Source organism: Phocoena sinus, chromosome 1 (assembly GCF_008692025.1).
Source record: "Phocoena sinus isolate mPhoSin1 chromosome 1, mPhoSin1.pri, whole genome shotgun sequence".
In the NCBI taxonomy this organism is placed as follows: Eukaryota; Metazoa; Chordata; class Mammalia; order Artiodactyla; family Phocoenidae; genus Phocoena; species Phocoena sinus.
Genome location: NC_045763.1, coordinates 130117316 through 130130408, shown reverse-complemented (window position 1 = coordinate 130130408; position 13093 = coordinate 130117316). Strand labels below are relative to the sequence as shown.

The following is a 13093-nucleotide window of genomic DNA, read 5'->3' as shown; positions in this document are numbered from 1 at the left end:
TTATAGGGGTCCCAGAAGGAGTAGAGAGAAAGGACCTGAGAAAATATTTGAAGAGATTATGGTCGAAAACTTCCTGAACATGGGAAAGGAAATAGGCACCCAAGTACAGGAAGTGCAGAGAGTCCCAGGCAGGATAAACCCAAGGAGAAACACGCTGAGACACATAGTAATCAAATTGACAAAAATTAAAGGCAAAGCAAAATTATTAAGAGCCACGAGGGAAGAACAACAAATAACATACAAGGGAACTCCCATAAGGTTAACAGCTGATTTCTCAGCAGAAACAATACAAGTGAGAAGGGAGTGGCATGATATATTTAAAGTGATGAAAGGGAAGAACCTACAACCAAGATTACTCTACCCGGCAAGGATCTCATTCAGATTTGATGGAGAAATCAAAAGCTTTACAGACAAGCAAAAGCTAAGAGAATTCAGCACCACCAAACCAATTCTACAACAAATGCTAAAGGAACTTCTTTAAGTGCGAAACACAAGAGAAGAAAAGGACCTACAAAAACAAACCCAAAACAACTAAGAAAATGGTCATAGGAACATACATATTGATAATTACCTTAAATGTGAATGGATTAAATGCTCCAACCAAAAGACACAGGCTTGCTGAATGGATACAAAAACAAGACCCATGTATATGCCATCTACAAGAAACCCACTTCAGACCTAGGGACACATACAGACTGAAAGTGAGGGGATGGAAAAAGATAGTCCATGCAAATGGAAATCAAAAGAAAGCTGGAGTGGCAATACTCAAATCAGACAAAATAGACTTTAAAATAAAGACTATTACAAGAGAAAAAGAAGGACACTACATAATGATCAAGGAATCGATCCAAGAAGAAGATATAACAATTGTAAATATTTATGCACCCAACATAGGAGCATCTCAATACATAAGGCAAATGCTAACAGCCATAAAAGGGGAAATCAGCAGTAACACAATAATGGTAGGGGACTTTCACACCCCACTTTCACCAATGGACAGATCATCCAAAATGAAAATAAATAAGAAAACACAAGCTTTAAATGAGACATTAAACAAGATGGACTTAATTGATATTTATAGGACATTCCATTGGAAAACAACAGAATACACTTTCTTCTCAAATGCCCATGGAACATTCTCCAGGATAGACCATATCTTGGGTCACAAATAAAGGCTTGGTAAATTTAAGAAAATTGAAATCGTATCAAGTATCTTTTCTGACCACAACACTATGAGACTAGATGTCAATTACAGGAAAAAAAACTGTAAAAAATACAAACGCATGGATGCTAAATAATATGCTACTAAATAACCAAGAGATCACTGAGGAAATCAAAGAAGAAATAAAAAAATACCTAGAAATATATGACAATGAAAACACGATGACCCGAAACCTATGGGAGGCAGCAAAAGCAGTTCTAAGAGGGAAGTTTCTAGAAACACAATCCTACCTCAAGAAACAAGAAACATCTCAAATAAACAACCTAACCTTACACCTAAAGTAATTAGAGAAAGAAGAACAACAAAAAAACCCCAAAGTTAGCAGAAGGAAAGAAATCATAAAGATCAGATCAGATATAAATGAAAAAGAAATGAAGGAAGCAATAGAAAAGATCAACAAAACTAAAAGCTGGTTGTCTGAGAAGGTAAACAAAATTGATAAACCATTAGTCAGACTCATCAAGAAAAAAAGGGAGAAGACTCTAATCAACAGAATTAGAAATGAAAAATGAGAAGTAACAACTGCACTGCAGAAATATGAAGGATCATGAGAGATTGCTACAAGCAACAATATGCCAATAAAATGGACAACGTGAAAGAAATAGACAAATTCTTAGTAAAGCACAACCTTCTGAGACTGAACCAGGAAGAAATAGGAAATATAAACAGACCAGTCACACTGAAATTGAATTTTCAATTGAAATTTCAATTTCACTGAAATTGAAACTGTGATTAAAAATCTTCCCACAAACAAAAGCCCAGGACCAGATGGCTTCACAGGTGAATTCTATCAAACATTTAGAGAAGAGCTGACACCTATCCTTTTGAAACTATTCCAAAGTAGAGCAGAGGGATGAACACTCACAAACTCATTCTATGAGGCCACCATCACCCTGATACCAAAACCAGACAGAGGTGTTACAAAAAAAGAAAACTACAGGCCAGTATCACTGATGAACATTGATCCAAAAATCCTCAACAAAATACTAGCAAACAGAATCCAACAGCACATTAAAAGGATCATACACCATGATCAAGTGGGGTTTATCCCAGGGATGCAAGGATTCTTTAATATATGCAAATCAATCAATGTGATACACCATATTAACAAATTGAATAAAAATCATATGATAATCTCAATAGATGCAGAAAAAGCTTTCAACAAAATTCAGCACCCATTTATGGTAAAAACTCTCCAGAAAGTAGGCATAGAGGGAACCTACCTGAACATAGTAAAGGCATATATGACGAACCCACAGCCAACATCACTCTCAATGGTGAAAAACAGAAGCCATTTTCTCTAAGATCAGGAGCAAGACATGGTTGCTCACTCTCACGACTATTATTCAACATAGTTTGGAAGTTTTAGCTATGGCAATCAGAGAAGAAAAAGAAATAAAAGGAATTCAAATAAGAAAAGAAGAAGTAAAACTGTCACTGTTTGCAGATGACATGATACTACACATAGAGAATCCTAAAGATGCTACCAGAAAACTACTAGAGCTAATCAATGAATTTGGTAGAGTAGCAGGTACAAAATTAATGCACTGAAATCTCTTGCATTCCTAAACACTAACGATGAAAAATCTGAAAGAGAAATTAAGGAAACACTCCCATTTACCATTGCAACTAAAAGAATAAAATACCTAAGAATAACCTACCTAAGGAGACAAAAGACCTATATGCAGAAAACTATAAGACACTGATGAGGGAAATTAAAGATGATGCAAACAGATGGAGAGATATACTATGTTCTTGGATTGTAAGAATCAACATTGTGAAAATGACTGTACTACCCAAAGCAATCTACAGATTCAATGCAATCCTATCAAACTACCAATTGCATTTTTCACAGAACTAGAGCAAAAAATTGCACAATTTGTATGGAAATGCAAAAGACCCTGAATGGTCAAAGCAGTCTTGAGAAAGAAAAACGGAGCTGGAGGAATCAGGCTCCCTGACTTCACACTATACTACAAAGCCACAGTAATCAAGACAGTATGGTACTGGCACAAAAACAGAAATATAGATCAATGGAACAGGAAGAAGCCTAGAAATAAACCCACGCATATATGGTCACGTTATCTTTCATAAAGGAGGTAAGAGTATACAATGGAGAAAAGAAAGCCTGTTCAGTAAGTGGTGCTGGGAAAACTGGACAGCTACATGTAAAAGAATGAAATTAGAACACTTCCTAACACCATACACAAAATTAAACTCAAAATGGATTAAAGAACTAAAGGAAAGGCCAGACACTATAAAACTCTTAGAGGGAAACATAGGCGGAACTCTATGACATAAATCACAGCAAGATTCTTTTTGACCCACCTCCTAGAGAAATGGAAATAAAAACAAAAATAAACAAATTGGGCCTAAGGAAACTTCAAAGCTTTTGCACAGCAAACAAACTGTAAACAAGGCGAAAAGACAACCCTCAGAATGGGAGAAAATATTTGCAAATGAAGCAACTGACAAAGGATTGAGCTGACAAAGCAGCTCAATATCAAAAAAGCAAGCAACCCAATCCAAAAATGGTCAGAAGACCTAAATAGACATTTCTCCAAAGAAGATATACAGATTGCCAATAAACAGATGAAAAGATGCTTGACATCGGTAATCATTAGAGAAATGCAAATCAAAACTACAGTGAGGTATCACCTCCCACTGGTCAGAATGGCCATCATCAAAAAATCTACAAACAGTAAATTCTGAAGAGGGTGTAGAGAAAAGGGAACCCTCTTGCACTGTTGGTGGGAATGTAAATTGATACAGCCACTGTGGAAAACAATGTGGAGGTTCCTTAAAAAACTAAAAATAGAACTACCATATGACCCAGAAATCCCACTGCTGGGCATATACCCTGAGAAAACCATAATTATAAAGGGTCATGCCACCTAGATGGGTGGGATAGGGAGGGTAGGAAGAAGACGCAAGAGCGAGGAGATATGGCGATATACATATATGTATAGCTGATTCACTTTGTTATAACAGCAGAAACTAACACACCATTGTAAAGCAATTATGCTCCAATAAAGATGTTAATAAATAAATTTAAAAAAAACGGGTCATGTACCACAGTGTTCATTGCAGCACTATTTACATTAGCCAGGACATGGAAGGAACCTAAGTGTCCATCGACAGTTGAATGGATAAAGAAGATGTGGCACATATATACAATGGAATATTACTCAGCCATAAAAAGAAATGAAGTTGAGTTATTTGTAGTGAGGTGGATGCACCTAGAGTCTGTCATACAGAGTGAAGTAAGTCAGAAAGAGAATAACAAATACCATATGCTAACACATATATATGGAATCTAAAAAAAAAATGGTTCTCATGAACCTAGGGGCAGGACAGGAATAAAGACACAGACATAAAGAATGGACCTGAGGACAGGGGGAGGGGGTAGGGTAAGATGGGATGAAGTGAAAGAGTAGCATTGACATATATACACTACCAAATGTGAAATGATAGCTAGTGGGAAGCAGCTGCATCGCACGGGGAGATCAGCTCAGTGCTTTGTGACCACCTAGAGGGGTGGGATAAGGAGGGTGGGAGGGAGACGCAAGAGGGAGGGGATATGGGGATATATGTATGTATATTACTGATTCCCTTTTTTATACAGCAGAATCTAACACAACACTCTAAAGCAAATATACTGCAATAAAGATGTTAAAAAAAAAGATAACTAATGAAAACTTGCTGTATTAAAAAAAAAAAATGGCACCTGCCAAAAAAAAAAAAAGAAAAAACAAGGTCTGAATAATACATAAGGGGGATAATTGGCTTTAGGTGAGCTTTTAAAAAAAATATTGTGAAGTCATGCATGTTTATTTCTACACTGTAAAATAAATCAGAAGCAAAAAGTGGAAACCGTTCACTCCCCACCCCACACTTCCAGATAACTAGTATGAATGACTTAAAAGTATGTTTCCCACACAGCTTTGTAAAATGCAAATCTGTCACCATAATTCTCCTGTTATAAACCTTTTAGTGGCTACCCCCTGGTTTTGGGAAAAGCCCAGACTTTTTACCGTGCCTGTGAGCCCCTTGGAGACCTGGCTTTGGCTCACCTCTCCGGTCCTGCCTCCACCTGGGCTGCAATATGACTTTCCTGGGCCCCAGGCACTTCTGCCTTTTCCTCCGTAAAAAAGCACCAAAAAAATTATACTTTATGATCGTGTTAGTATAAAGATGAATATATTAGTATTAGATGTTTTAGTATTAAGACATTTTACTCTACCTAAAAGTTCTTTTATTTTCTTCTGATTTTAAAAGAAACTAAAACATTGTTGTAAATCCCGAAAAGTATTGTGAACCCTGGACACTGTGCCTATTGATGCCTAATGGATAACTCAGCCCTGGTCTCCACCCCTCCTTGCCTGCCTGAGATGTATTGAATCTTCTGTGGTTACCCCCAGTGCAGTTATTCTGTTTACTTCTGGGTCTTTGCTTAAACTGAATCCTCTGCTGTAAATGGTCGTCAACTCACCGTATCCTGGCTATCTGTTACTCTTCCTTCAGGTCTCAGCTTAGCTGTTCCTTCCTCTGTGTAGTCTCCCCTGGACACCCAAGACAGGGTCCTGTGACCTTTCTGAATTTTTTTCCCAGAGTGCCTTGCCCCTGTCTCCTGATCAGAATTATTACACTTTATTGTAACCGTTATCCAACCTAGCATTTATTGGGTGTTTCTACCACTCTGCTAGGTCCTAAGCAAAAGTCTACAATTTGCTTGCTTGTCCCTTTTTTACCTAAAAGTTAATGAGGTATGCAAAAATGTTGTAATTCATTAAGAAACCAGAGAATATAGTTTGTTTTTATGCTTTAAAATTTATTTCTATTTAGAGAAGTAGACTGTAAAGATTTGTGTTAATTCTCTTTTTCTTTCCTTTTCTTTTCTTCTTCTTTTTTTTTTTCTTTCAGGAAAGAGCCAAACTTGCCTATTTTGACTATGGAGATGTCATTTGTAAAGAAGGTGAAATGCCACAAGGAATCTACTTAATTATTTCAGGAATGGCGATCGTAAGGGACTATTTATTATTTACTGAAAATGTATTTTGAAATACGTAATTATCACATAAGGAGAAATTTAGGAACTAAGATATTTTGAAATTTTTAACATAATTTGTTTTCCAGATGAAACCATTTCTGTTCAGAGTGAACACTACAGCTGAGAGATAATTATAATACCCACCATCCGAAAGGTGCTTCCCATCTTACAAAATGCTTTCATAATTATTATTTATTCCTCACAACAGTCCTGGGAGGAACAGTCTTTTCGACGTTCAGATAAGGAACCCAATACTTGGAGTGGTTGGGTTACTCACCTAAAGGAAATGAGTGTCAAGAATGAGGAAATAGACCACAACATCAGATTCTCCCAGAGGACAGATAGGATGAAAATCATACAATTTTTAACCAGTAGGAGGCTTTTGGTGTCAGTAGAATGATAGGGACAAGAATCCTTTAGAAACTGAATACTAGTAGCTGAATCCATGGGTGAGCCCTAGCTATGACCAACATAATTCCTAGATCCTAGATGACAGTTACAAACCCTTATTACAGTGCAAATAATATATTTGGCTTTCTATTTTTGGAATGGGTGTTTCAGACCTTAAAAATACCAAAATTAATCATGGAAATAAACTATTATAATAAATACTAACTGACACATGTATAGAGTTTAAGTGTCAGGCACTTTCCATTCATCCATTCACTCATTCATTCAACAAATATTTACTTCATTACTATCATGCAGCAGGCACTGCTCATTCTAGGCATAGAATCGACAAAAACAAAAATCGCTGTCTTCTTAGAGTTTAATTTCTAGTAGAGGCATAGAAGGAGATGGGACAATGGACAAAATACCTAAGTTAAATATATAGTATGTTAGCGGTGATGGAGAGATGAAGATGGCTAATTGTGACATTTAAAAGGATGGTCGAGAATGGCAATATGTTATGACATTGAATCCTTACATCAACCTCATGTAAGGTGGAAAACTGATGGACAGAGAAATCAATTCATTTCCCCCCCACCCGCCACCAATCTTTGACAACTATTCCCCCTTCTACTTTTGAGGGCTCATGTGATTACATTGGGCCAACAGGATAATCCAGAATCATCTCTTTAAGTTTAGCTGATTAGCAGTATCCTGAATTCTATCTGCAAAATCCCTTCACAGCAGTTCATAGATAAATGTTTGATTGAATAGCAAAGAGACAGGAATCTTGGAAGGATTTCTTTAGAATTCTGCTTACCACAGATGTTATCCCCTTTCCTTGGTTTGCAAAAAAGCAGAGACATTCTTGATTACTCAAAAGGCATTTGAACTGCATTCAAAATTAAATTAAAAAAATATCAAGTCCTTTGGAAGCATGAATGCCTCTAAAAGTTTGAATGATAATCACTAGGAGAGGGTACAGTTTTCATAGCAACTCCTTCAGTGACCTTTTTTCTGTTTCCTGTGTCTTGAACAATAGCTTTCCTCTTTGATATTTACAGCTAAACTTTCTGGAAAGTTGCGTAATCCTTCTGGTTGATTCCCACATCTTCCTCCTGAAATCTGATACCTTTCTTTACCCCCACCCACACCTACCAGTTCTTTTCCATAAGTAACCCAACCATCCTGTGTTCATCCTAAAACCTTTTCCTGTTAATGTCTCATGGTAATTATTCTTAAGCATCTTCAGGGAAGCAAGGCTTCTACTGAAATCACAGCTTGGTTTGGAGGCATATTAATTCATGATATCCGATTTATGCATCCATGCTACCAGAAGTTTTTTCCACCTGAGACACTAGCCTATTATGCTAAGAATATCTAATAGATATTATGCTAATATCTAATAGAGTGGCATTAGTGGCAGACTGCAATGACTACTTTTGGTAGAATTTTTATACAAGGGAGGTAAATAGGGGTCATCTGTAAAGCTAAAGATTAGAAACAATCTTGCCTTGGAGAGTTGAAATGTGAAAGAAACCATGATTCTTGTGAAGCCTAATTCCTCCTTTAAACCTGAAAGGATTCATAAAGAATCTTTTCCTTCCATTGTAGTAATTGCAAGAAAAACTGGGAGCTCCTGGGGTTTGGTCAAGGGCTTTTAATTTTATATTGCCCTTGGCACAATTTTCTCCCCTTTGCAGTTGCAGAGTTCACCTCCTACCTTTGGAATAGACAGGAGCCTAAGGGCTGATAGAGAGTCCACGACCAGGTTTACAGAGTACTGTACTAGTGGAGACATAATTGGAGAGTTGAACTGTCTGCTTAAGTGTGAAATTGAATATACTGCCATCTGTGAAACTATTTTACAGGTAAGAAACTGGTTCAGTATATATTGTGAGTTGGTAGTTAATTCTTCCTCAGGTCAATAAGGAGTGCCAGCATCTTTGTTCCTCTGGGTTCTGATATCTTATTTAGTCACCCAACCAGCTACTGTGAAGCAGGTGTAGACTAGCTGAGAGAGGCCAATTTAGTGTCTCACATCAGCTATGGGATCTGGAGGCTGACATTTTAACCAAGGAGACTATGCCAGTTTTTTTTATTAAAAGAGAAAGTATCTAACTTTTGATGTTATGAAGATAAGGAAAATATATATGTAAAGTGCCTGGCACGTTTAGATGCTCAATAAATGGCCACCATAATAAGAGTGGTGTTTTTAAAGTATACTTGTGTTTCAACCCTCTTTCTTCCATTTTTCACTTGCTAAATAAGAAGTTTATTTAACAAATAAATGGCCTGATATTGCACTAGCTGTGGGTGATTCAAATTGAAATTAGTGAAAGTTCCCACTTACAAAAAATTTTCAAGCTTTTGGGACTGATAGATGCAACAGAGCAGTGTCCAGAGTCTTAGGAGTGTGACAAACAGAAAGGAATGTCGCCTTATCAGTTTCATACCATTTCATTTTTGGAAGAGGATAGAAGGCATGAATGTATTCACAAGGCTGAATTGAATTCACTGAATTTCAGGTAAATGAACTTCAGTGAGTTCTGAAAGAGTTGTCTTCCTTATTTGGATTGTCACTTTGCTGGAAACAAATACTATGAATGAGCCAACGTGACCTACTGTGACAATAAAAATAGATGAGTTTATGTGGCTTAGTTCCTTAATCTTGGGTTCATGATTATCCTACCTATTGATTGGTATAAAATTTCCTGGCCTGTTTTCAAGTCTATAGCTTTAATTGGACTGTACCTTCTATCATCTTATGCTTAAACGGCAGAGTGTCATAATTACTATACTAGAGTTGATAGTTTTTTCTAGGAGGTTAGGTGAAGATGAAATCTACAGGCATTTTTTTTTTTCTGATGGTCTTGTAATTTAGTTTTAAATCAAGCATACTGTTTGATACCTTGTCATTTCAGGCTTGCTTTATCTCCCTGGAGGATTTATATGAAGGCTTTGATGTCTTCTGGCCATCCCTGGAATATAAAATATGGCTGAAGCTTGCTCTCAGTATTGCCTATCAGTATTTTGAATCAAGTCTCGTTGATGAGGTAAGTTGCATGATTAAAATATGAATGAAATTTTATTTACTGTATTTTTTACAAAATGCATTTCATATTTTGGAGACAAAGAAAGGAAGGTGTGTCTGATCTTTCAAAGTAATATTTCAGAGTCCTCATCACTCGCTTATCCTGACTTCCTATAGGTCATCAGTCCCCTTGTGACAGCTGATTTTCCCAGGCTACCTGCAGTCATCCCTTAAAAATAATAAAGTCAGCAAATCTTAAATAGGTAGATCCCCAAGAATCAAACATAGCATTAATTAGAATGAGTTCATGAGCATTCAGTCTGGTGTTTATTATAGTCTATTCTATCTACCTACGTTAATATAAATCTCCTGCCTTTTCAAATTTTTACTGAGTTTACTAAGCCTCATCTATGAACTTTCTCTCCAAAAAGTAGTGGTTCAAGTCTGTTCTTGGACTGCACAATTTACAACCCCATATTTACATCCCATTTAGTAATTTTTTGAGCCCCTATCATGAGTCAGCAACTGGAGAAGTGACAGACCTGAAGTTCAACAATATTCATTGAATTGTGAGATATATATATATATATATATATATATATATATATATATATATATGAATATAAATATTGGGTTAAAAAATTAGCATGTCTCAGGAGAATGAGAAGAGAAGCCACAGACTGGGAGAAAATATTTGCAAAAAACACATCAGATAAAGAACTATTATCCAGAATATACGAAGAGCTTTTAAAACTCAACAGTAGGGGAAAAAAACAGCCTGATTAAAAAATGGGCCAAAGATCATAACAGACACCTTATCAAAGAAGATATACAAATGGCAAATAAACATAGGAAAAGATGCTCCACATCCTGTGTCATCAGGGAAATGCAAATTAAAACAACAATGTGATACCACTACAAACCTATTAATTGGCCAATATTTGGAACACTGACAACACCACATGCTGGCAAGGGTATGGAGCGACAGGAACTCTCATTCATTGCTGGTGAGAATGCGAAATGGTACACAGCCACTTTGGAAGACAGTTTGGCGGTTTCTTAAAAAACTAACATACTCTTGCCATATGACCCAGCAATCACTCTCTTTGATATTTACCCAAAGGAGTTCAAAACTTATGTCCACACAAAAACCTGCACATGGATTTTTTTAAAAACTGAAGTATATTTGATTTACAGTGTTCTGTTAGTTTCAGGTGTACAGCAAAGTGATTCTGTTTTATATATATATACTTTTTCCTTATATATTATTACAAAATATTGAGTATAGTTCCCTGTGCTATACAGTAGATCCTTGCTGTCTATTTTATATATAGTAATGTGTATTTTATATATATTAGTGTGTATATGTTTATTCCTCCCCTCTCTTTCCCCTTTGGTAACCATAAGTTTGTCTTCTGTGTCTGTGGGTCTATTACTGTTTTGTATATAAGCTTATTTGTATCATCGCTTTTTTTAGATTCCACATACAAGTGATGTCATATGATATTTGTCCTTCTCTATCTGGCTTACTTCACTTAGTATGATAATCTCTAGGTCAATCCATGTTGCTGCAAATGGCATTATTTCATTCTTTTTTATGGCTGAATAATATTCCATTGAATATATATACCACATCTTCTTTATCCATTCATCTGTCGATGGACATTTAGGTTGCTTCCATGTCTTGGCTATTGTAAATAGTGCTGCAGTGAACACTGGGGTGCATGTATCTTTTCAAATTATGGTATTCTCTGGATATATGCCCAAGAATAGGATTGCAGGATCATATGGTAGCTCATTTTTAGTTTTTTAAGGAACCTCCATACTGTTCTCCACAGTGGCTGCATCAATTTACATTCCCACCAACAGCATAGGAGGGTTCCCTTTTCTCCACACCCTCTCCAGCATTTATTATTTGTAGACTTTTTGATGATGGCCAGTCTGACCAGTGTGAGGTGATACCTCATTGTAGTTTTGATTTGCACTTCGCTAATAATTAGCGATGTTGAGCATCTTTTCATGTACCTTTTGGCCATCTGCATGTTTTCTTTGGAGAAATGTCTGTTTAGGTCTTCTGCCCATTTTTTGATTTGTTTGTTTGTTTTTTTGATATTGAGCTGTATGAGCTGTTTGTATATTTTGGAGATTAATCCCTTGTCGGTTGCATCATTTGCAAATATTTTCTCCCATTCTGTAGGTTTTCTGTTTGTTTTGTTTATGAAAAACCTACACACAAACGTTTATAATACCTTATTCATAATTGCCAAAACTTGGAAGAAATCAACCAAGATGTTTTTCAGTAGATGAATGGATAGACTGTGGTACTTCCAGACAATGGAATATTATTCAGTGCTAAAAAGAAATGAGTTATTAAGCCATGAAAAAGACATGGAAGAAATTTAAATGCATATTACTAAGTGAAAGAAGCCATCTGAAAAGGCTACATACTCTATGGTTCCAACAATAGGACTTTCTGGAAAAGGCAAAACTATGAAGACAATAAAAAGATCAGTGGTTGCTAGGAGTTGGGGTGAGGAGGCATGAACAGGTAGAGCACAGAGGATTTTTAAGGCAATGAAAATACTCTACGATACATGTATGATGGATACCTGTCTTTATACATTTGTCCAAACCCACAGAATGTACAACATCAACAGTGAAACCTAATGCAAACTATGGACTTTGGGTGATTATGTGTATCAGTGTAGATTCAGTAGTTGTAATAAATGTGCCACTCTGGTGGAGAATGTTGATAATAGGGGAGGCTATGCATGTATAAGGGCAGGGGGTTATGAGAAATCTCTGTACCTTCCTCTCAGTTTTGCTGTGAATCTAAAACTACTCTAAAAAATTGTCTTAAAAAATTAGCACATCATGCTAAGGCAGTCAGTCTTTTCCTATGTGGCAATAATAATTTTCAGAAAAACTTTAACAGAAGGGTAAGGAGATGTAGATTCTTTTCCTTTTGCTTTGCCTCTTCATGAGCAGTAGGACAAGTTTAGAGTCTACTTTGAAACTCCAGAGGAGAGAATTGGGACCCAAAAGTTGAAACTCTATGGAGTGAGACTTAACTCAATAATAAGGTGAATGTCCTTTCAGTTTTTAAAAATTCACAAGCAACACATATTCATTATATAAATTTAAAAAACACAGTTATAAAATGTAAGAAGATAATAATAATTTTCTACCCCAATTTACTCCCCAGAAAATCTCTGTTTAACAATTTGGCTTATTTCCTTCTAGTCTTTTTTCATTAAAGAACTAACCAATTAAGACTTTTTAGAACCCCCAAAGACTAACAAGATTATGCTGAACACCCTCCTCTAGACCACACAATTCAAATTTTATATGCATTTAAAAACCAAAATAGCTTTTTAAGAGATTTTTCTGGTTGTAA

The 13093-nt window shown here is 36.2% G+C and overlaps 1 protein-coding gene across 1 annotated transcript in view; it reads left to right on the top strand.

Moving 5' to 3' along the window:
* SLC9C2 (solute carrier family 9 member C2 (putative)) overlaps window positions 1-13093 on the top strand; it is a 92661-nt gene that overhangs the window by 71573 nt on the left and 7995 nt on the right. Inside the window, exons 21-23 of the mRNA XM_032636184.1 lie at window positions 6146-6244; window positions 8366-8533; window positions 9587-9718. Of these exons, the coding sequence (XP_032492075.1) occupies window positions 6146-6244; window positions 8366-8533; window positions 9587-9718 (399 nt within the window). The remainder of the gene's footprint in view (window positions 1-6145; window positions 6245-8365; window positions 8534-9586; window positions 9719-13093) is intronic.